Here is a 23,966-nt window from a genome sequence, read left to right on the forward strand (position 1 = left end):
CGGTGGCAAGGTAAAACTGGGTCCTGAAGCAGTTGAGTAGGAGGGGGTGATGACCAATGGAGGTATGACTAATAGTACTAATAATTATGATAATAATAAGAAATGGTATTTGTGGTGGACGTCATCGGGGACCACAACAGCAGCCATGATCTGTGAGAACCTGCGAGACAAGAAAGCACAAAAACTCAGGGGAAGAAGCAAAGTTAGTAACATGCGTTAATGGGACATGAATGAGCTCAGGGCATCATGGGAAGTACCCCGGCAGTCTAGGGGTGGTTCAGGACTCACCTGAGCCAGCCCTAATTATATTTGATTTTGATTTATATTTGTTTCTCTCTTACTTTTACCTGTACCTCTCCTCCTCTCATTGCTGTTGCTGCTATTGCATCTCAATTTCCCTCTAGGAATTAATAAAGGTTCATCTTATCTCAACCCTCTGTATGTCCCACAACAGTCAAAGTGCAAAACTGCCCCTGCAGTCCAGCAAAAACACGTGAACCACGAGAGCTCGGCAGTGCAGCTCTGGATACAAATCCTGCAGGATGCTAAACTGAAGAGAACAGAGGGAGTTGGACCATCAGGAGCATCCCCATCTGGCACCCTCCCCTAGCTGACTCCTAGTGTCTTATTGCTTCTTTCCTGACACGCAACCTAAATGTTCAGCTGCTAGATATCAGCGTACTCCCAGCTTCAGCTGGTGAGGCATGCTACACTCCCCTCAGAGGACAAGGCTTGCAGCAAACCCTGAAAACCACTAGAGAGCTGTCAGGGTTCCCCAAATTAAATGATCCCTCCACCTCCTTCCCAGTGGCACCAAAGGGGGCGAGGAAAGGACGCAAAGACAGACAGCACGGAAGAAAGAAGCTCAAAGTTTTCTGTGCCTGTTTAGTTCTTGTCTAGTTTTATGCCAAATATATTATACACAGCTCCTGGAAAATGTCGCAACACAGTCATCTTATAGTCATATGGTTCTGCATCTTGCATCATAATTGGAGTGTGATATCAATGCACTGGATGGAAATGAATAAAAACAGTTATTGGGGTGTGTTCTTGGAAGCTTGTGATGGGACTGGGGAACTAACTGCAGAGTTAACTGACTTCAAGACATATACATTGAAAGAGAGACAAGGGAGAGAAAAGGGAGAGAGAGGTGGGAGAGCAACAGAGGAGGGGGATAGGGGAGAGATCGAGTATCTGAGGGAGTCTAATTAACTCCGTGGTCTGCCTCTCTGCAGGCCTGCGGCATACTGCTCTGAAATGCTGATTCAGTACACAGATAGAGAGAGAGAGAGGGAGAGAGAGAGGGAGAATAGTGCGGGAGGGAGAAAGGGGTGAGGAGAGGGATGCAGTAAGAGAGAGAGAGGGGGGAGAGAGAGGGTGTTTCAATGAAGAGAAAATGAGAAATGAAGCGATAGATCGCTCTGTGGGACAAAAAAGTCACAAAAGATGAGTGACGCTGGGGTGAGAGTAAAGCTGCTTAAATGAAAAGTAATACATGCAACATCAGTTACGTAAGATTCACTAAACAGTTACAGTGTTCCGGATGGCAGACTTTATAACGTGAGGCAGGTTATCTGCAGTCAGCGGCAGAGTTTATTGAGCGCCGAAGTATCTGCAGATGCTCCACGGACGGCATCACTGTGCGTTAGTAAGAAAACAGTGACATCTAGAGGTTTGACAGTAGACTTGTCCTGCGTTGAATTTCTACCGCAGAGCTGCTAATAAATAGGACTTTGTGACTCTGTTGCTGTTTCTTTTCAGACCGAAGAAGAAGAAGAGGACACTTAACCCCTCACTGCTCGGCGGAGCTGCAGGGTGCAGTTGCTCTGCTGGTTGTTCAAGATTTTTAGGTATTAATGGTTGAATTTACTTTCAAAGGAAAGAAATACACCTGACAAACAGAGTGCATACAGGGTCACACAGGCGCCGTGTGGGGTGCTGAATCACAAACAGAGGGGTTAGTCACAGTTGAAAGTAGTCAGTCTGTCACCAGGCTGAGGGGGGCGGCAGAGGCAGCTCACATCTATAATGCATCAAGCGGAGTGTCAGGTAAACTGGAGACAAGGATGAAACAATGGAACCAATAAATACTGGAGATAGACGAGACGGATGGATAACACAAAATACTTCAAAGAATACCAAATATCGTTTTTAGAATAAATGAGGAAGAAGGGGGTCAGGGGATATCTAATGATATAAACAGATATTCATTTCAGCTTCTATACACATCATGAACCGATTCCTGTTGTTGAAACAGAATCAAAGGCTGAAATCTCACAGACAAATAACTCAAACTAAAAGGGTATCTGCATGACTAGGTAAGTGAAAACATAATGGTTTGGGGGTTTTTCAGAGAATGGGGAAGCAAATCCTTTCAAGGTTTCTTCTCACCGCACAGTGGTGACTGATTTCCTCTTTTTGCTCAAATCAGATCCATGGAGTCATACACATTTCTTATTGTCTCTTTATGTATTGTCTAGCTTTATGGCTTCACTATTAAACTAAAATGGAATATTCGAGAAATGAGAAAAAGAGCAGCACTGTTTATTCTCTTTGTGATCAAGAACCATCTCGTAACGAAAGATACAGGCGACAAATTTAAGGCAGGCTGGTGATACAGAGCTTCTCGAAGCCCCTTGTGTTGATATTGAGTGATTGAAATGATAGAAAAGATGACACAGAGGTCACTATTGCAGCTTATATTCTATAGTTTGTGTGTTACAGTAAGCAGCAAGGATACCAAGTGCATTCTTCAAAATAATTCTTAAATAATCTTAAATAATCGGTTTAAACTTACTCACAAGGCTTTCAACAACAGCACTGACATTTAAAGCATAGATACAGTGTCTTCGATTTCCCATAAGAGGAGCTGCCTAAACACAGTAGTGTTAACATAGGTAGTGTATAAAGCTGAAATGTAACTAAAGTCTGTCCAGCAGAGGAGATGTGTGCTGAGAGAAGACGGGCAATACTTCCGCAGCACAGCCGCCCTCCTCTGTCAGCCATGTCCGTTCACCTGGCTCTGTGTGTCTAAGGTTGATTCAGGTTGATCGTTTTCCTTCGGCAGGAAGCCCCAAGACTTAAGCAGAGCAAACCGCTGAGCAGGAGGAGTGGCAAAGTAGTCCCTCTGTTTCTGAGAGTAGGTCTGGACTGGATGGACGATGTTTCTGTAGCTCCAGTCCTGATGAGGCAGCACAGTGGAAAATATTTAGATGTATGTCATGTAACGTCTTCATGAAAGAGTCTGTCTAAGAACACAGGCTGCACTCTTTAATCTTATCCCACCACGTATAGCACAAAGAGAACAGACAACTGAAATCTTCCCCAGCAGGGACAAGAAAACGTTAACAGATGAGGCATCCCTCATCTAAAAAGGCCATCTGTCTGCAGATCTCTGACATGAAATGGTTTGGTATCCCCGGGTGTCTATCAGGTATTACAGCTCACAGTGCTGAGGTCCTGTACCTGCCAGTGAAAGTTGAAGCCCTCCAGCAGCTGTATCCTGCCCTCTCTGGAAGGCACACAGTCGGGAGGAACAGGCTGCGCCATCTCAGAGCCCACCGGCACACCGCCAAACACCAAGAGGGCTCTGATGGCAAACCAGCCCCCGAACTTTGGATGCACACACACTCCGAACATCTTCTGCAGGTAACAGACGCAGAAACACAAAACAGAAGTGAGGAGACCACCCTGGGAAATACTTATCACAGTTATTGGAAGTGAATTAAACAATGAGTGTTACTTTTTCATCCCAGGGTTGATCTATGACATCTGACTTTTGGTAGTAGAAAGCTGCCCCGGAAACATGAGCGGCAGTCTGTGCCAGGAACTTCGGCTTCCTGCTGGGCAGCAGCTCGTAATCGTACCTCACATCAACCTCCTGTCCTGGAAAACACTGCAGGGTAGGGCGAGATAAAGGGCACAGTTTGGTATCACAATATGATCATGAAAATAGTTACAGTTGTAATCCTATCTTTAACTGGGGTTAAGCAACATGATGACATATTTTATGAGACCATCAGATGGCCCCCGGGCAAAAATACTTTATTGGGCCCCTATTGGCTTCCTGTTCCTGCTGCTGTCTGGGGTTTGTGTATGTACCCAGTCACCTCCAAAAACCCATTAAGTTCAGACTACACACAGTTTACAGAGACAACAACTATACTACCTGCCATAGACTGTAAATTATTTTTCTTTTTCTATTAGCAGAATATGACAGAAATGTTATATTAGTCTCTAACCACTTGAACACAAGAATTCTTGTGTTTTGTTGCCTCAGAATGAGCCTCAAATCTACAGAGATAACAAACTAACCAACTCTAGATAGGGCCTTTGCTTTTTACATGTTTTAATAGTTAACCCTTAGGTGCATAAGTGGGTTAAAAATGACCTGGTGAGGTTGTTTTCTTGCAATATCATCATAATGAAAAGTTGTTATCATTTTGTATTCCAGCTATTCTTTTAAAAAAATGTTATTTATATCATGCCATTAAAATGTTTAACTTACCTTTTATACATTCAAAATATAATACAAAATATAATACAAATGATTATTATGGGTTAAAAAACAAATAACCCTCACTGAAGCTGTGGCAGCTGCTGGTAATCCAGCCTTTCATATTCACTTGAATTTGCAGAGATTTGACTGACTGAATCAAAATATATCTATGATAGTGCAATATAAAATTAGATATTCTGTACACTCAAACTTGCATTTGTGTGTCTGCCTTCAGGGACAGTCAGTCAGAGTTGGGAGGGTTGTACCTATCATACAGGAGACAAGCAGTATGCTGTTCATACTCTTCACAGTTAAACCTGAGAATTATACATCAGGCTTCACGATCAAATGATCAGTTTTTGTCCATATGTATGACCTCTGCATGTCTCTTTCTCCTATGCAGTACAGAACATTTAAATATTAAATTTAGAATATAAACCATATCACAATATTAAATATAGGCTTTTTCATAAGATGCCAGCAGGATGTCCTGATTTATTTTATTTATTTTCTATGTTGGATGAATGCAGACTAAAGTTCCTGGTTTGCTCAGTGTGTTGGACACCCTGCCAACAACGTAAGCAGTCTCTTTATGTTTGATGTGTTTAAAGGAAGAGTGTGTGCCTCATTTACCTTCTGTGTTGTCTGCTATGTGCAGCGTATCACTTGTTCTTTTGTTCTTATGGTTGTTATATGTATAGTATTTTGTAAGTCCATGTGGGCTGGCCACATTTCGTGCGTGACACTTGAAAAATTTAATTTACTTACTTACAATACTCTGCCAAACCTCAACAAAAAAGAGCAAGCTTGAGTTACCAGATGTATCTTTGATAATCTAGATCTATAACCAGATCACACATCCTGTTGTACTAATGGCCTATATGTGTCACTGCACAATGGCAGTGTGTGAGAGCACACCTACATCGCCTTAATCAGGTTGTTTAGAAATTATAGACATAATAAAAGATAAACAACAGGTAAAAACCTTATTATATAAGTGCTGATGTTTTAATCATGCCTGATCTAGTATTCACTCACACAGACAAACCCTGCTCACCTGAGAGACAGCGGAGGACACCTTGTGTTTGACACACTGGTCTATGGGGTCAGACAGGCCCTGGTAGCCCCTCTCCTCCATGAAGGGCAGGAAGGCTTGTTCAAACATGGAAGGAGTGCTGAGCACCACCACAGCCAGAGTGTCATCTGGGTAAGCCAGGTGAAAGGAGGCAGGCAGCAGAGAGTTATACCAACCCACCTGTGCACAAAGGAGGGACAGAGGGTCAGAGAGGCAAGGACAGGAATCACAGGGTATCTGTACACACACACAGCGCATGGAATAAATTTCAAATAAACCTTTAATCAGCTGTTAAATCATTCAAAACTGACTTTTCCACCTCTTCTCTTCTCCTCTTACCCAGCAGGTGAACCCAGGGGCGTATTAAACAGTATATTTGTCTCTCTTGCACATTTAAAAGACACAATGTGCCACAGTACCTTCAGAGGGGAGACTTCAAACCCACATTTTGACAAACAGTCCTCTAACTGCGCTGTTATCTCATCCACGTTGGCAGTAGAAGCCGCCATTGCTGCATGTCAACACAACGCTTAGGACCATGGGAAATGGTGTTCTTTAACTAATCTTAGCTCTTTAACTAATTTACATTAAACTAATGTGTTTCTTCTGACAGAATGAATGACCACGATACAATATGTAATACAGTGTATTTTTTTTGGGACAAATGCTTATGTCGTACATCATTTTTATGTGACTACAACGTACGATAACCATGTACTACAATACCCAGAACACCCCCCTGTGCGTCTTACGTCATACGTCATCACGTAGCCGTTATGCGCTCCTGGATTTAAAAGTGGAGTCGCGAGGTTTTCTGTGAGTACTAGCCAGCTAACACAACCGTCTGTGTCGTCCCTCCTCCTTTAAAACGTTGTGTTTTATTGTTTTTGTAGCGACAGTATGTTTGATATTTTCAAAAATGATAGATAAGTCAGTGTTTAAGAGGCTGTTAAAGAATTAACTTGTCCAAACAAGAGAGTTAACGTGACGCCCTGAGATGAAGTCAAACCGTGCTAACTAGGATTAGCTGCACGACAACATTTTCTGTTTGAACGGTTCATACGAGGATCCGTGTTATCCGAGGATCTGTGTTTATGTCGACGTGTGTTTTGTTATTATGTGTCTGGCAGACGAGCATCTACCCTGCTGAAGTGTCCTTGAGTCTCTTAGAGGACGGTAGCTGCTCCTCCATCCTCCATCCTCCATCCATGAAGTGATCAAAAACCCAAAAATTGCAAATTGTAAGTCAGCTAAATGACTAAATGTGAATCTGCCCCCAGCTCCTGCAGGTTAGGAGAGAGAGATGCCTCCACCCATGCATTGCCTGGAGATCAGTCAATAAGGCAGGATTATCAGAGAGCCTTCACGTCCTGGCCTAAAGTAGCATCTGACAGACGTGCAAACATCCAGGCCTGCTGTAATCTAATATCCCACAAGGTGTCAGAGATCTTAACCAGGCTGTTACCTCACCAACCAACAACCATAAACCACGTCTAAAGTTACTGTATCCACTGTCCTGTGCTGGTTTTGATGTAACGTCGCTGTCAAGACCACACAACACTGTCTTGCATGGCTTTTTTTTCTTCTTGTTGTATTAAGGATCAATAATTAGCCCATGAATGCATTTAAACAACCTGCATTTGTTTCTAGTTCAACTCCAGACATGAACTGGGACAATCAGCTGAGCTCTATCCTGCAGGTGACAGATGGCAGCATTGCAAAGATGAGGGTGAGTAGACTGAAGCCGCATTCATCGTGGCTGCAAACTCATTTTATTGTTGTGGCGTATATTGTTTTACATCAGTGAAGGGAGGAAGTCATTGTTTTGATGTCAGCTGTCATTATTGGAGCTATCTGTAGATGGCAGTAATCCTCCACTCAACTTTTATCAGCATTGTTTAGTTTTTTAAGATTGAACAGAAGTATTTTGGAAAGTTTGCTTATGTGGAAATTCCCTTTTTTGATTATTTTTTTTTAAGTGTTTTTATGTGCTCACAGGAGAGACTGACGTTGCCGGGGAAATTCACCAAAGGAGGTGAAGGTGGGTGAACTACTGTGGGTTCTTTCAGTATGAGCAAAAAAAGGAAATGACCTATTTGTGTAACCGCAAGTGTTTATTTAACCTTTTCATATTTCGCAATAAGTTGCTGATAGGAGGGAGATCTGAACCATTTTTGATCTGAACAACTTCCCTCCAGATACGTTTCCAGTAAGAGAGAGGATTCATGAGTCAGATCTGGAACCCCCTGCTCTTCCTCCTAGAGCTCCCATCCAGCGACACCCTTCCCCATCACTCAGTCCCGGTGTTCAGTGGGCGGACTTATCTGCTATCCAGTCGCAACTCCACATACAGAGCCAGGTGTGTGAATGTTTGCTCACTCAAGCCAGGTGTGCAAGATCAAATAGTTGCGTAACGTATAATAGCGTTAGCATTGACTGATTGTTTTCCCAAATGTCTTTCAAGGCAATTGAGTCTCTCACCAAGAAACTTCATGACGTGGAAAGGGAGAGACATTCTCAACAGTGTCTCATCCAAACACTACAAGGTACTGCACCATGACTCACCTCAGTTTATACTCTATGTTATCCCCCCCACCTGATTCCTGCTATTGTCAACTAGAAGAACATAATTCTTATCAGACTGAGCACAGTTTAATGTGGGCGAGCCCAAACCAAGTTAACAGGTCACAGATGATTTGGCCTTTTCAGAACATATAGAAGAGCCACATTACAATACAAAAAGAAAACATTCAAGGAAAAGTTTAACATTAACAGACAGTCGCACAATGTAAAAGACAAAGAGTATTCCATGGTGACATGCTTTAAAAACAGAAATCGATGCAGATCTAATAAATAAATCTGACGTGCTTCAATTGGAGATACATTAAGGAGGGTGTGGTGTCAAAGCTTGGCTCTATTGTTTTCCGTAAATGGTTTCCAAATTCTGTCAGATTTATCAGAAAGGGCCGTTGCAAGTCTTCGAGTGTAAAAGAATCAAACAAAGTGGCAAAATGTTGTCACCATTCTGAAAACATGGGACAGTGCTTCAAAGACTGAGCTTCATTAAGTGACAGTAAGACAGTTTAGGATGCCAGAATGAGTGTGCTACAGAGGCAGGTGATAATCTACATCTGTCACTTTTTTTTTCTTCACACAAATTAATAGTTTGACACATTTGTAGCTTTCTAAATCTATTCTTCACATTCACCAGTTCTGTTTAGAGCCGCGAATTTGATTGTCAAATCCAGTTTCAGTTAATTAATGTCCCCTGGTATCAAGTAAAACACTTTTGGAAGTATCATAAATCACACTGTGCTGAGCTTGTAATGCAACACCTATCTACAGTATGTAAAATAACTGGCCTGATAAGTAAACAAAATAATCCTTCAAGAGGACAGGCAGGCTGTAGAAAGTAAACATAAGCATACATAGACAGTTTATACAATATGTATAATACAACAATGTATACCAAAGCCTGTGATAAATGAACATCCTTGGAACAACCGCAATAAAACCTTCAATGCCAGACCTTCAAAGTGTCCCAGAGGTACTTCATACAAAACATAAAGTCCCACGCCTTTGTTTTATCAGGCGGGCTTTGCATTATGGCTTAAAACAGAAAAAGAAAGTGTATAAAAACACCTCAGTTTTTACTTTGCATTAAATACATTTTGATCACTTTCTAATATGATTACTGGATTATCTCTGGGGAAAAGATGTGGAGCAGAATCTTTGCTGTGACACAAAACGAGACGATTTACAGCATTTATAACAGTGTTCCTTGTTCCTTGCTTGTATTGTAGCTCATTTGCATGTTGCATGGACAAAAGTGCTCTTCCAAATTAATAATAATGAATAATAATTAATTATCACATATTAGTGCTGCCTCACTACTCTCCGAAGTGCTCTCTCCTGTACCTTCTCTACGCACTACCCACCCCTCTACTCTCTAGAGAAAGCAAAATTCACTTATCATTAAGGGAGGATTCGTTTATAATTAATGACATTAATAAATGATTTGGATTTGTTCAGGCTGCTAATAGAGGAAGAAAAATCTCTTCCTCGTTGTAATCTTTCTTCTTTTCCAGACGAGGTCCACATGCTGAGGGAGAGGGAAAGAGAGAGGGACGACTCGAGGAGGGGACAGAGTCCAGGAGCAGAGAGGAGGATGGAGCAGTGGAAGAGAGAGGTTGGACGTGAGCTGAGCACTCTGCGGGGACACATCACCAGAGCCACGTCGCTAGGCAACCTGGAGGAGAGGTGCATAAGGGGTGGAGCTGGGGGGGCGTAACTGCAGACTGAAGTGATGATGGGTCCGTCTCAAGATTGAAGAACTGTTTGCACCTCTGTTTGCTACGGGGAAATGACAGGACGCTTTTTTTTTTCTTTTTTTTTTCACAACTCTTCACACAGTTTCAGCTCAAAGCTCCGCCGAGAAGAGCTTGAACACCTGCGGCGAGAGGTGGACCTGCTGAAAACACAACAAAGTGAGTCACGCGCACTCACGCAAATCATGCCCCTTGTATTGATTCTGCGGGACTGCACATGTCCTAAGCGCAGCGCTGGCCTGCAAAGCAAAGGCAAGCACAATCTTGTCCACAACGCCTGATCTTTCTTTTCCTCTTGACAGGGAGACAGCAGGAGGACCTGTTCCTCCAGCAGGCAGAGGCCAGAGAAACCACGAGACAGTACGAACACAGCTGCAAGGTACACACTCACACACACATTGTGTCAGACAGGTTGTTTGCTTGCGTATGTATTCTTTCAGATCCTTAACCTCTCCTTTGTGTGCTTTGTTCAGACACTGGAGGAGCTGACAGACAGCTACAGAACTCACAGCACTGATCTGACAAAGACTGTCTCTCAGTATTTGCACACACAAGAAGAGGTCCGACAAATCAGGTCTGTGTGTGTGTGCGCGCACGTGTGTGTCTGTGTGTGTGGTTTTGTCTGCTATCTCTCATATGTTGCAATCCATCTCTTACAACAGATCAACTGTGTCAGAGCTGAAGGAGGAGCTCAGGAGACTCATTCTCCGAGAACGTCAACCAACGCCTTTGCTGTCAGCACACACATCAGGTAAGTCTGTCTTGTTCTCCGGCACTCGCTCACACACACACACACTCAAACAAACAGCATGATGGAGCTATCTGTGTCTTTCTGTTGGACTCAGGAGCATCGCCACTCCCACCCCCTCACAGCCACACCAGAGTGGTCAGAGCTGAAGAGGCAGACTCTGACTCAGAAGACTTTAGTCCAACCCCGAGCCTGGCCGAGGTCAGCTCAGATGATCTGTCCTGGCTGGAAGACAAAGACTCCGGTGAGGACGAATGTTTTCTGAATGAAAAATACACCCAAGCACAATTGTCTCGTGCACCCACAGGAACTAAAGTACGGCGTGCTGACTCCTCATCAAGCTCTCAGTCCACCTTCATGTACACCAACACAAATATGTTTTGACAATTGGATCGCACCAACCAAGAGAGAACATTACACAGACTGCCAGATGGGCACAGACTGACGGTTTTAACAAGATGGAACGTGTAGTCTCTCCCTCCTGTTCATCCCCCACACATCTGGCTCAACCTTCACTCTGATTCAGATATGACTTGGCACAGGAGCACTCTGTGTTTGCCATGATTTCAGCACACCACTAGCTAAAGAAATAGTTTGACATCTTGCCCCTTGCCGAGAATTAGATAAGAGGATCGATGCTACTCTCATGTTTCTCATGGAGTCTGATTGGCTTGCAACCCCGCAGCGACAAACTGAGAAATGGTCCTCCAAAGGCTGTCTCTGAAGACAAAGAAAAAGTGTAAAAAGAGTCAAAAAAAGCGAGGAATCTGGAGATGTACAGCACCATTCTGACCACGTTTGTGGACCTGCTGTGTGTCTGCTATCAGCAGATAATGCAGTGAAACTCTCATTTCCTCTCCAACAGTAATTTCTTGGGGAATTTGGTACACAGTGTGTTTGTATGTTTGAGCACAAGCGCTTGCTTACCCCTGAGACTTACTGTAACAGAAGGTTGATGTTCCCGGAAGAGATTACAATCTGCACTAAATGTTTCCCAGAGTGATTTTTGGCCCACGACGATCGTGCACACGCGCGTGCACGCACACACTTACTGGCACACAGTTGTTATGGGAAAACATTTGAATGTCTTCCAGCCTAATCCCACAGGAGGTACTCAGTCACTCACACACACAAAGTAACTGCTCCTTCTCTGCTCTTTACCTCTGCCAGCTCTTCACCAGAAGCCCCGTGTACGTCTGAGCGTCCAGTCCAGACGGAGCGACTTTGCCGGTCCAGGATCAGATCTGGAGGATGATGATGATGATGATGACGATGGTGAAGATTTCCTCGGTGACGATGCAAACCCAGATTTAGGATCTGACTTGAGTCTTGATGATCTCTGACCTTGTTGTTTTTTTGTTGTTTTTTTGTTTGTTCGTTTGTTTTTAAAAAGGTGACGTCTGTAATGCAACATGAAGACATTTCTTCCATTTTTTTCCCGACACATTACCTTGAGATGTATTATTAATTTTAAATTAATTTGATTTGATCCTGAGGGAAGGGAAAAGGAATCAAATTCAGCAGCAGGCTTAGCATGACAACAGAAGCACATACGTATAACTGAGTAAATAAGTCATCATACTTAGTGTTATTACTGTTGCTTAATAGATCTGCTTTATGAAACATAATTCATACAATTAGGGGAAACTTTGTGACTAATCTGGGAAATTCTTAAAAGCTAAACGGTTATTTGAAAATACCAGAAGTGTCACAGGCTCTGGACAGGTCACGCTACAGATCTATAGATCACTTTTTTTCTCCCCAGTTGCTTATTATTCAAATAGACACGCATCTAATATACAACTATCTGCACCCATGTCATGCACCCAACCTCCCCCCACGACCACAGTGTGCTGTAACAAACCACCACAAGTATTCAGCTAATGCCTCTTTGTTTAAAGCTCTATTCATCAAAGCTTTGTTTCCCCTCGATTTAGTTGCCGATATCTGCTAGAGGCCGAGGGCTTTAAGGACTGCACACAAACTGCTGAGAACTGTGATAGCCGCAAATTGTCTCTTGAATAATCTGCAGTAACTGCCTCCACATGCACAGACGGGTAGGATGCTGGGAACAAACAGAGGAGACTGGCAGCTGCTTAAAAGCCAAGATTCTTTTGTAAGGGATTCAGATTGTTTTCACCGTGGTGGCTTTGTAACAGCAAAGTAGCATCTTTTGTAAGCGGCTCTATTTCTCACTGATTGAAGCTTTGGGCACAAAATGTTGAAATCAAAAGTCAACATCAACATGCTTTCATTTTTTTTTGCCACACCCACGTTGCGAGTCACTACCGATAAATTATGGGTCCTACCAGAGTCAGGACAAGAGGCACTGTGATTGGTCCCCTAAAACCACAAGGTTTGGTTTCAGGCAGATATTTTAAAAATAGTCATGTTTAGGTTGGTTATGATTACAGATTGTTGGGTTTGGGTAAAGTTTTGGTGCAGTTACAGTCTGCAGGACTTTCATTTCTGCCTATTACTCCACTGATCACTCATACTGCACTTACATTGCCTTTAGTTAGTATTTTTAAGTTAATTTAACTTTAACGTGAGAAAATTGCACTTTGATGAGCTTTGATCAGTAATATAACAAAGGTTCACAGTACTTTTTAAGCTGTAAATTCTGGTGATCATGTACAATAGGTAATCCTCACTCCTCAGTGTAGCAGAGTAATGGATATTTAATGGATTTTTCTTCCTGACATAATGCACTCTTCAAACCAGGAAGATTCTGATGAGGTATTAGGTTTTGATTCCTGGTAATGCATCTGAAGTGAAGGCAAAGATGAATCAAATATCCATTTACATTACCGAGGCACCGACACCCCTCCCTAACCTCCACTGTGATGTCTGTATATAAACACAACTCAGTTAACACAGTCAAGAGTCCCTTTATGTTGCCATGTCTGACATGAGTCACACGGTGCCAGACTTGGTGTCAAGCTGTTAAATATTTCAGTATCCAGACACCCCCCGCCTCAGTGCACAGCCCACAGGGGAGCCGATGGGCAGGGTAGGTGTTCAATGGGGTGTGTATTTGAAGTATCGGGTGATAAAAGTGACCACAGACAGTATGCAACCCACCTAAGACGTCAGATTGTCTCATAAGTCAATAGTGAGCAGTGAAAAGACCCTTCTAGCAAACAGTAACTGGCACGGAGCAGAACATAACACTATTTAAACAAACCTCTTCTAACACGCTTTCCATGTATAGCTTTTAATATTGTAGTAGAAGGGACCTTTAATGAAGAAAAGGCTCATTTATTTGTTCTTGTGGTCAGATAATGGCTGATGAATCAGACCATTCTGCTGCAGTTTTATTACATTTGCCAAGTATTGTGCAGTGGCGCTGCAGTAAGGCAGTGCCACTGATTCATTCATTGTTGGTCTGTAAAGAAAATGTTTTGTATTTTGTCTCCCAACAATAAAAACCCTGTGTAAAAGTTGAAAGCGAAGCAGCTCGACTTTCTCGTGGTTGCTTCTGTAGATTCATGTCCTGTTCTGATTGAGCTTTTGTTTGCTGGCGCTGCGGCAAAAAAGAAGAGTTCACAACAAACGGGGAATAAGAGAGATCTTGGAGATGGAATAAGAGGAGATGCAGAGGATTGTTTCAAAATACTTTTAATCATAAAACACACAGTCCAATAATCCACATCTGGCAGCAAAGCCTCATTATGCATTCAGAATATTTACTAACACCAATATCCGCCCTCTCAAGTGTATAATTTAGAATTGGATGTAAAGTTGGGTGACGAAGGGGGAAAAAACGCTCAAAACAGTAAGTGAGGGAACGTCTTCAGCCTTACAAAGACATGTTTTTTTCCTTCAGCTTGTCACCAGGGTGTATTTTTCATACAAAGATGAGTTGTGAACACAAGTATTGGTTTCTATCAGTGTGGGTTGTTCTGTAGTCTTTTATCTGTCTCGCTTCCGCTCACATTTTCCTGCATATTTGCAGAACAAACACAGCGAGGCTGATGCACAGTCAACATTTGTGAGCTTGTCTACTGAGAGAACAAGGTGCTGTCAGGTCAGTCCAGGTAACATTTTCAATATGTTTGCAAAAAACGCTAAAGCAGCAACTAAGATGAAGACTTGAAGATGAAGTTGTCTTTGCATGATGCAATCATCAGTAGTATTTACCATGCACAGGACAATGCTAACATTGTGTGGAAAGGCCACTGGCCAATTTCTGCAACTGTCATTGTATGAATGAGTGCCTCATGGCCCAAGGCTAGTCTTCAACTAAGGGCAAGTCGGAGCAGCTACCTCGCCCCGGAGTGTGCGTTTTTTTAAATGGGAATCGTATGGGAAAGAACTGGGAATGAGTGGCAAATCTGGAAGTTAATTGGTTTGAATATAAATATACAATAAGAGCTGTTCCTATACTGTGTAAGGCACTCTCTCCTGGATACAAGACCCCGGGAAAGAAACAAACAAAAAAAAAAACAACAACACACTGCACATATCAAAATCAGGCCAAAAGCAGGCAGCAGGATCTTCAAGAACAGAAAACTGAAGAAGAAAAGAGAAAACACTTAAAATATCCCCTGCCATGCCTCCAAAAATCCATCCATACATCTTTTAACAGACTCACATACACTGCTATGTCTGCACTTACGTGTGCACACGAAACTCAAATTTTCTCATACACAAACATTTTTTTTTCTTTTTTTTCCTCACTCCTGAAAAAGTAAAGTGCAACCTCTTTAACACTATATCAGGCTTGCTTGTTATGTTCATTTCTTTCCTGTGTGTGTGTGTGTGTGTCTAGCCAGGACAGGCTGAATCTGTGTCCAGGTGCGACCCATCTAAATGATGGATACATCTGATTATGTTGCCTCCTGCTTCATACCTACCCTTTTCAAATCTAAGGAAATCAAAAATGTATTATACACCTCCCATACCCGAAAAAAGATGGGCTGAAAAACTTTAAGCACACAGTATTAAACAGGGGCGCTGGCCCTAACTTGTAATTACACACACAAAAATAGCCAAAACAATCCAAACGCGAGTGATATCTTCATTGTCCATTGCAGCTTCAACATGTCCTTTCCTACATGTCAGTGTTCTGGATAAATGAAAGCAATCCACAGCTTTGCTCACACCTACCCAGAATTCTTTCTGTATGGTTGCAGATTAAGGAAGAGAAACCAGGTTTGACAGCCGCTGCAGCATGAGCCTGGATTCAAGGAGAATATTTGGGCGCCCAAGAACTGAAATCGTGCCTCCATCAGTAGCTGTACATGGACAAGGGTGTGTCCTCTTCCATATCGTCCTACACAGAAAAAACAAATATTATACAAAGCCTAAAACATCTTTATACAGCCACAGTAAAAGTACTCAATTTTAGACGATTATGGATTTGTGGTGCTATTTTTACTGTTTTAAAGATCAGCTAAGACAGCTTTCCATGGCTAGTGAGTCAATAATCAAATTACCAAAGGAACAGTTAGACATTTTAGGAAATATTTACTTTCTTAACAAGAGTTACATGGGAATGTCGATACCACTCGCCTGGCTCTGTCCAACAGTAACAAAATCCAGTCTGCCAGCACTTTAATAAGTATGTTATATCTAATTATTTAATCTGTACAAAAACAAAAAGTGTAAAAACATTGTGGTGTTGTGTGATTATGTGCTTGACCACTTTTTGGCCAGTGCCATAACATCCTGGAGTCTTGCCATCACCTCAAGGTTTCCACATAACGAGCGGTGACTCCAGGCTAGTTTCCAGTGCGTCTTGTGCTCAGGTAAACTAACTGTATTTTGGTGGTGGCTTCATGTACAGACATGAGAGTGGTATTGATCTCCTCATCTACTGTAACTCTCTGCAAGACATTTCATCCAGATCCAGTCTGCACTTTTAAATGTGAGGTTTCTAGGATTAACACCAACTTGGAAACTTAGAAGATGCTCTGTTCTTGATCTACTAAAGCCAGTTAAAACGTATATATACAGTGTAATATAATGCATTATAGTTGTAGCAGCAGTTAAAGCGTAGCTCACCATAGGTAGATCTTGCAGCCTGCGGAACTCAGGTCTGTTGTCTCTCCGGCGCAGTTTGAGGAAGAGGAGCAGAGTGATGATAACAGCGGTGATGATGAAGGCTGACACCAGGCCAGCCAGGAGAGGGTCTAATTTGGGAGACTCGTGGACCATCGTTGCTGGAACAAGAACAATAACTTAGCACACTGTAACCTGTGTATACAAGCAAGCAATGCACCATTAAAGACGACCCTGTACTACTACTTAATTTGGTGTACAGCTTCTTAAACGGTTACTTAAAGCTGTGACTGGTGCTAAATTTAGACCCAACAGCAGCACGTTGAACTAGACCATTCATCATGTAGCGCCGGACGGAAATGTCAAAACACAGGGTAGTGATGTTAAGCTTGCCTGTACTTCCGTACTCACTGTTGCACAAGTAAATTTATTTTCAGGATAATTTGACGATTTCTATTTTAAAATTAGAGTCCGCAGTTTATATTGTATGTGCCCGCAGTGCAGTATGTTTTAGTTTTCTCTCCAGGAGTGTGGTTATTCTCTAACATCATCACTCGTGACCTTTCTAATGTTGATTTCTGTGCAGGAGGAGTTTGTGTCTGTGTATGCCTGTATATGGATGTTGCTATGGAAGACTATTTTGTAAACTTAGCTGTTTTTTTTTTTTTTTAATATATCCTCTGGTTGAAACAACAACCACAGAGCAGCGAATGCTCCCTACTCCTCTGGCTAATGGAAAGAGGCAAGATGCCAAGTATGGCCTAATAAAACCACACAGAGTGAGAGAGGCAGGGAGGATTTTATATTTTAACTGTACTCAAGCATGCTAGTCAACTGAGAAGAGTTAATCAGGTTTTACTTCTTGTTCGATGAAAGTCCTCTCGAGGTGGAAACGCAGATGGAGATACATATACTGCAGATATACAAATCATTTAGCGGACAAACAGAGGGCGAGAGAGACACAAAAAGAAGGAAAACAGAGCATTCTTGAGGCCTTGAGTCCCATGACTGCTTCTGTGCCTTTTCCAAACAGGGCCATGATTGTGGAGTACTTGGTGGTGACAGTGCTCGGAGAAGATGTAGACGGAGGGGGCGGGGGGGTTGCGTGGTGTGTGTTTGTGTCTGTGTGTGTAGACGCAAGGACTGGCTTGTGCTGGAAAACAAAGAACAGCATCGCCTTTGTTGTCAGGGCCAATTCACTCGTGGCTCTGTCAATATCCCGGCAGTGAATCGTCCACAGCAAATTCACGTAGTAACACAGAAGATATTATGCACTTACTGTCACCCCCAACGTTGAGGGGGGAGGGGTTGTCATGGATTTTCGGGATGGGAGTGGTAGTAGACGTTTGGCGGGCTGTGCTGGAGGTCTCAGCATGTTCGTCGGGCTGTGAAGTCTTCTGCGGGGATGTGAGCGTCGGCGACACAGAACTGAGGGTCTCGTGAGATGAGCTGGTGCTGGATGTTGAGTTGTCCTGAGAGATGGTGGTAGTAGTGGTAGTTGCTGGCTCAGGTGTCGGGACAGAAGTGGATGAGTGTGTTTTAGGGTGAGTGGTCTGGTTGGTGGAGTGAGGAAGTGTAGGTTCAACATGGGATGTTGTGTTTGTGGACAGTGTGGTGCTCTGGGTGGCGTCTACAGGGGCAGGGTGAGCTGGATGTGTGGCGTTGATGGCGACGGCGGTAACGGGGATGTGAGAGGTGGGGGTGTGGCTCGCAGAAGCAGGAATTGGAGGCTGTGTTGTCGAATGATCTGTCAAATTATCAGCCTTTGGGGGAGGAACGATGTCGGTATCTACAGAAAGAGAAAAACATCATAAAAATACTGTAATTCTATGTATGCTGCAAGATGTGATCACAAGCCTGCTGAACAGTGCTGCTGTGGATGAATAATATGTGAATATTATAGAATTAAATTTAAGAAAAGATATACTATAAATAGGAAAAAAGTCTAAGTCATATATGCTATTTATACCTTTTAAGTATATGGGTATGCATGTTGTAAAATTGCACTTAATAATAGACGTGTCTGTATCTGGAAACAGATGTTGCTAGTCATTTTTAGGCATGCTACCCATGCGGCTCTATGGATGAGATTGTTGGTGACTCCAGACTGAAATATCTTAATAAATTATTAATATTACCAATGACTTTGTTGATCCCCTCACTTTCTCACGCGCCAAAATGAGGTTTACATTGTGGTGCAGAGTGAGATGTGCCTGGGTAGTGCCAAAAAGTTGAGTGTGGAATGCAAATTGGTCAGGTACATAGTAGAAGGAAATGGACCGCTGGCATTGTGAAAATGTGTCTAATGAAGCTGCTACAATATACCACAATAACCAAATGTGTGTTTTATACTTTGACAGTCAAATGTTGCCGCTAATGCACATTAGCCATACTCAAATTTAGTACACAATGTACTACATAGAAGTGTACTAACGGAAATACCCAAAAATATCAGTCACTTCATCTCAGTTATATTAAGAGGAGGCAGAAAACTAAAAAGTCCAATATAAATAAACCTGGGAATATATATATATATACACACACACTGTATATATATATGCATGTTTAAACAGAGATACTCAATGTAAACAGTACTCCAATACGAACAGTTGTTTCCACAAAATAAACTAAAAACGCGTCTAGCCTGTGAATATGTTATGAGTATAATGTGTGAACCAGCACCAGTGTGTGTGTGTGTGTGCCTGTGGGGGTTAGTATTCACATCTACCTTTCTCACCCCCTTGTGAAAAGTCACACAGCATTTAATCACTTCTCTTCTCAACGCCATCTGAATCTCTTCAGACGGAACTTTTCTCAGGGTATATTTTACCACTGCACCAGTCATTCATGCCTTTTATATTCTGCTTTTACTTTGATCCTACACAATTTCTAAGGTTCTCTTCTCCTCTGTGTGCAAGCTGCTTAAAATAAACTAGAATAAGCTCTATCTTTCTGCCTGTCTTGTGTTTGTTGCATGACTGCCAACACTTTAACCCCACCGTTCACTCTGTGGTCCACTTCTGGATGTGGAAAGTAGAGATAAGGACTTTGTTAAATATAGCTCCTAAACTCTAAACCACCTGCTGTTGGACTCCCCAACTAAATCTTCCTGAAGTGTGTCAAAACTTCTTCACAGGAAAACCTCAAACAGACAGAAACAATAACTGCAACATCTGATCCGTGAAGAACATCAGCTGCATATTTACCATTAGCTTTCTTTGGTTCGGGTGTCAGAGGGAGAGCTTTCTGTTCTTCTGTACTTGTGCTGTTGATCAAACTGCTGGTGACACTTGAACTTGGAGTTGTGTCGGAGCCATTCGTTGAAGGTGTGGTAACAGCTTGGCTGATGTTCAGGCTAGAAACAGAGTCTGCAGATGAAGCCTCAGTACCAGAGGAAGGATTGGTATGGTCACCAACTGACAAGGAGAAAACAGAGTCAAATTTAGTTAATAGTCAGTCTCTGGTGATGTCTTCAGAGTCATTAATTGCTTATTTGCTCATTATCCCAAGCGAACACGGAACAACAGACTGTGTGCAGAGTACATTAGTCAGCACAAGCCCCGTGATCATCCAAACAACAGTTATTAAAACTGAGCAACGTATACACATATATAATTCATCCAGGGAAAGTTATGTGACTGTGCATACTTTTCCCCAGCGAAGCAGTGCAGCATTTTAATACAGTTATATGCTCAGAACATCCCCAGTCTTCTAGTGAGCAGCTTTAACAGAGATTCAGTGTGTTGCTGAAGTGTTCAGTGCGAAGATTATTTCTTTTTCATCCAGACATGACCCTGGAGAGTGAAGCTACTCGTGACCCTCAGAAGTTTTTTTCGAGGGCTGGAATCCAAGGTTACCCCATCCAAACAAAAAAAAACAAAAAACAGAACTGGCATTGCAGCAATATGCTTTTTCCTCATTTGCTATCTTGTTAATCATGTAACAACTCCTCAGATTTCTCTTAAGACCTCATCTGACCCCCTAGTTGGCAACCGCTGAATGTTTACTGAGAATTTAAACAGTCACATTACTGTAAAACATCATTTGGGAGCACAAAATAAAATGGATAAAGGCTGACTCAGATTTTTTTTTTTACTTTGCATGACTTTGATCCTTGAAGTAATGTCCTTTTAATGAAGACCTTCAGTTTCTCTCACTCGCTTGCTCTCTCTTCTTCCTTCCCTGGTCTTGATCTCTGCGGCACTAAGTCTTCATTTCTGTTTCTACCTGCTTCCCTTTGATAAAGACCAGAGCACTAATGTAGCGTAATGTCATTACCGTTCAGTAACACGCTGCCATGATGCCTTTCATTACCTCCATAATCACTCACAGAAGCTCATCAGCACATACATGGTTAGAGAGAGAGAGAGAGAGAGAGAGAGAGAGAAAGAGAGAGAGAGAGAGAGAGAGAGAGAGAGAGAGAGAGACCTATTTGAACTCTAAACAGACACTCATAAATAGACAGAGGTGCTTGGTGTATAATACTGGCCTTGTTCTCTCACTTTACCTCCATTAGAGCTGCTTAGGTCAAAATGCTGGAGTAGTATGTCTTGTTTTTGTATATATGTGTGTGTCTACGTGTGCATAGAGTAGATTTATAAAGAGAACCACTGTTTCCACTGTTGCGCACTCCTCTCTCCAGATATTACGGGCTCTTACTCACAATCTTTCAGAGCCAAAGCAGCATGTACTTTGGGAAGTAGCTACTTTCTCACTTCTTGACCCTGCCAGCGAGATGAACAGCCAACCATTTCTCTGCGAGCAGATGTCTGCTGCTTCAGCACTCAAAGTGCGTTGGAAGTGGCAATCAGTACCACCGTCTGTGTGCGAGACTGATCTAACTGCTGCTGTAAAACACAGCTGCTGCTGCTGTTGCTGCTGCGTTGGTGGTTTCACTGCACCTGAGTGTGGATTTTGTTTTTTTCTAGTTGATTTAGTTGTTGTACAGATAATTTTAAAACGCTTGAAAGGCTGTGGCCTTTTTTACTTTTCACTGCCAACATCTCAAGTTGCATGTCATACCTCTCATCTTCTTTTCAGCTCCCGGGTTTAGTTTGTGTTATTTATTGTGTGTGTGGACGTCCCACGTGAATTTATAGGACACCAAAAACACTATCCCTTACACTGCAAACAAAGAGCTTGTCTTCTGCGTTGAGCTCGACAAATAACATCTGCCACAAAAACATTTCCTTCCTGAAACACAAATCATATTTTTTTATAGAATCACCCAACCACAAGAAGTTATCTGAAATAAATGAAACAGCTCTTCAATCATTATATAACCAATAAATCTGAAATAATTCCATCTTTAGTCTCACATAAATCAAATAATGAACAGAAGTAGACAAAATAAGACACTATAGCTGAGTTTATGTATATTATCACATAAGTCTTGGTCAGGAAATGCTGTTTCGGATTTTGTGTATTGTTTTATTTTGTATATTGTAAGACTTCTAGATAGAGTATAATAATGTGATTGCTTAGTTTGAATGAAGGCCAGCTAAGTTCAGAGTGAAACAAAAAAAGGGGTTTTGACCATATGACATGTAAGAGCAGAGTGATTGGATATTTTTTAATATTCTTTGCCTAGAAAAAGCTCAGAGGGATTTCTTTTTCTGGACAGTAATTGAAGGCTTGAGTGTATATTGAGAATGTTAATAAACTGTCATTTCTGCCCTTTCTCAGAGTCGTGAAGGAAACAAGAGAGTGAACAAATATTTGAAATCAAAAGTTGCATCCTGGGTTACGTAACGTATGTTTATGCCAATACAGGCCCAAAGCAATCTGTGCTGTATAAATTCTGTATAATAATAATGATTTATGTCCTGTATAAAGTCTAGTCACGGTGAAAACTGAAGCTGCTGTCATTGCGCTGCTTTAAAATCTGTTCATAAAGACTACATACTGTACTACAGAGGCGAGCCAATTAGCATGAACCCAGTAGAATGACAGCGTGCTGCTGCACATAGTTAGAGGTGTCATTTATCACAATGTACTTCCCTGCTCGTTTACAGCCAATAAATGTCCTCTGGTAGAGCCCGAGCTGTTTTCTATTCATTCGAGTTGCAGCTTGAGAAACTGATGGGACAGTTCTGCCCAATAAAATCCTTTCAAATGTCAATAGTCTCATTTTGCTTTTATGTGAGAGGCAGTGATGGAGGAGGAGGGGGAGGAAGAAAGTGGTTTGAACAGGTAGGAGAAAAAGCAGAAGGTAAATAACTGCAATACAGGATGTGTGAAGGCAATGCAAGCAGAAAGAGGAAGAGGCAGTCTCTCTGTCACAGCCTCTGATCTCAGGAGAGAACTGAGATGATCGCATGTTTATGGTGCAACAAGGAGAAACTAAGCAGGCTTCATACACAAATCTGCCACGTTAAATCTCTGTTCAAAGGCCCCACAGGTGAGAAGAGGCAGGTGAGATTAGAGAGAGAGAGAGAGAGAGAGAGAGAGAGAGAGAGAGAGAGAGGAGGTGGTACCACATTATGACAATGTCTACTGGAAAAAGGGGAGTCAAGATTAAATACACAAAGATATAATAAAACAAACAACATACCATGGTCAGCTGATCCCAAGTTAACGAGCAGTAGCGCACAAAGGGCAGCCCAGAGTTTGGTCTCCATCATCTCTGTCCTGCTGGCTCACACAGTTAAAGTAAATAAACCAAAACAAACGTCGCCTCGTCTTGTTTCCACAGGACTTTTCTTTTCGCTCTCTCTCTCTCTCTCTCTCTCTCTCTCTCTCTGTCTTGTTCGCCGTCCGATCCCCCTTTAAGACTTTAAAAGAGTGGCTGAAGAAATCTCAGATATCTCTGTACTGTACTACACCACACTGCAGACAGCAGCTCTGCCAGTGTGTGCGTGGCTGGAGAGACTGAAGGAGGAGTGAGTCTCTCTCTCTCTCTCTCTCTCTCTCTCTCTCTCTCTCTCTCTCTCTCTCTCTCTCTCTCTCAGTCCAGTGTGCCACGTGTTCCCTGTTCAAAATAGTCAGTGGCTCTGACTCGGTGCCATGACGCGTATTCAGTACAAAGACTGACACCTACCCACACAGCGCAGCGCATACGGGCAAGTTATATGAAAGCAACAGGAAAAAAAAAAAAAAAAGTCCTGAAGCTAAAAAACACAATGAAGTCCTGAAGCTACACAGCAGCACCAACACACACTGCAGCCACACAAATACACAAATCACTGCACAGCTGACTGTTGTCATAAATAAATAAATATCTAGCAAATGTTCACATACTCAGTTTATTCTGTCCACCATTTCCACTCAGTGACTGAAGAGTTACTTTATGTTATTTATGTATTTGTTTAT

The 23,966-nt window shown here is 42.3% G+C and overlaps 3 protein-coding genes across 5 annotated transcripts; 1 reads left to right on the forward strand and 2 right to left on the reverse strand.

The window, feature by feature from the left end:
- Positions 1–2,523: 2,523 nt before the first annotated feature.
- mmachc (metabolism of cobalamin associated C) lies at positions 2,524–6,101 on the reverse strand. Its single transcript, XM_027290073.1, has 5 exons — positions 5,993–6,101; positions 5,556–5,753; positions 3,743–3,895; positions 3,466–3,642; positions 2,524–3,181 (listed from the first exon to the last, which is right to left on the reverse strand). The coding sequence occupies exons 1-5, from the start codon at positions 6,080–6,082 to the stop codon at positions 2,999–3,001; spliced, it is 801 nt and encodes a 266-aa protein (XP_027145874.1). The 5' UTR covers positions 6,083–6,101; the 3' UTR covers positions 2,524–2,998.
- A 201-nt stretch (positions 6,102–6,302) lies between these two features.
- On the forward strand, positions 6,303–12,569 carry LOC104926036 (dynactin subunit 1). 3 transcript variants are annotated; one of them, XM_019276339.2, is made up of 13 exons: positions 6,303–6,389; positions 6,704–6,814; positions 7,224–7,302; positions 7,572–7,614; positions 7,772–7,932; positions 8,038–8,119; positions 9,662–9,833; positions 9,987–10,060; positions 10,204–10,280; positions 10,375–10,475; positions 10,564–10,652; positions 10,747–10,893; positions 11,820–12,569. In XM_019276339.2, exons 3-13 carry the CDS (start codon positions 7,237–7,239, stop codon positions 11,990–11,992), a joined length of 1,185 nt encoding a protein of 394 aa, XP_019131884.2. In that variant the 5' UTR covers positions 6,303–6,389; positions 6,704–6,814; positions 7,224–7,236; the 3' UTR covers positions 11,993–12,569. The 3 variants fall into 3 exon arrangements, with proteins under 3 accessions (XP_019131884.2, XP_027145866.1, XP_027145865.1); XM_027290065.1 differs by lacking the exon at positions 6,303–6,389 and adding an exon at positions 6,425–6,443; XM_027290064.1 differs by lacking the exon at positions 6,303–6,389 and adding an exon at positions 6,453–6,471.
- A 1,685-nt stretch (positions 12,570–14,254) lies between these two features.
- Positions 14,255–23,557, reverse strand: LOC104926000 (flocculation protein FLO11). Its single transcript, XM_010739762.3, has 5 exons — positions 23,209–23,557; positions 19,862–20,071; positions 17,935–18,444; positions 16,659–16,816; positions 14,255–15,927 (listed from the first exon to the last, which is right to left on the reverse strand). Exons 1-5 carry the CDS (start codon positions 23,276–23,278, stop codon positions 15,883–15,885), a joined length of 993 nt encoding a protein of 330 aa, XP_010738064.3. The 5' UTR covers positions 23,279–23,557; the 3' UTR covers positions 14,255–15,882.
- Between the last annotated feature and the right edge of the window lie 409 nt (positions 23,558–23,966).

The sequence above is a fragment of the Larimichthys crocea genome, chromosome XVII (assembly GCF_000972845.2).
Source record: "Larimichthys crocea isolate SSNF chromosome XVII, L_crocea_2.0, whole genome shotgun sequence".
In the NCBI taxonomy this organism is placed as follows: Eukaryota; Metazoa; Chordata; class Actinopteri; family Sciaenidae; genus Larimichthys; species Larimichthys crocea.

What these genes read in the sequence shown, in the direction of transcription:
- mmachc (XM_027290073.1), bottom strand. Translation starts at nt 6,082, where the DNA reads ATGGCGGCTTCTACTGCCAACGTGGATGAGATAACAGCGCAGTTAGAG. An exon ending in ATCAACCCTGGGATGAAAAA is followed by an intron (nt 3,643 to 3,742) that starts GTAACACTCATT and finishes TGTTACCTGCAG; the next exon opens with AAGATGTTCGGAGTGTGTGT. An exon ending in GCTTCAACTTTCACTGGCAG is followed by an intron (nt 3,182 to 3,465) that starts GTACAGGACCTC and finishes CTGCCTCATCAG; the next exon opens with GACTGGAGCTACAGAAACAT.
- LOC104926036 (XM_019276339.2), top strand. Translation starts at nt 7,237, where the DNA reads ATGAACTGGGACAATCAGCTGAGCTCTATCCTGCAGGTGACAGATGGC. An exon ending in GAAGAGGTCCGACAAATCAG is followed by an intron (nt 10,476 to 10,563) that starts GTCTGTGTGTGT and finishes CTCTTACAACAG; the next exon opens with ATCAACTGTGTCAGAGCTGA. An exon ending in GCTGGAAGACAAAGACTCCG is followed by an intron (nt 10,894 to 11,819) that starts GTGAGGACGAAT and finishes TACCTCTGCCAG; the next exon opens with CTCTTCACCAGAAGCCCCGT.
- LOC104926000 (XM_010739762.3), bottom strand. Translation starts at nt 23,278, where the DNA reads ATGATGGAGACCAAACTCTGGGCTGCCCTTTGTGCGCTACTGCTCGTT. An exon ending in CCTCAACGTTGGGGGTGACA is followed by an intron (nt 16,817 to 17,934) that starts GTAAGTGCATAA and finishes TTCTTGTTCCAG; the next exon opens with CAACGATGGTCCACGAGTCT. An exon ending in GGCTGCAAGATCTACCTATG is followed by an intron (nt 15,928 to 16,658) that starts GTGAGCTACGCT and finishes TTTTCTGTGTAG; the next exon opens with GACGATATGGAAGAGGACAC.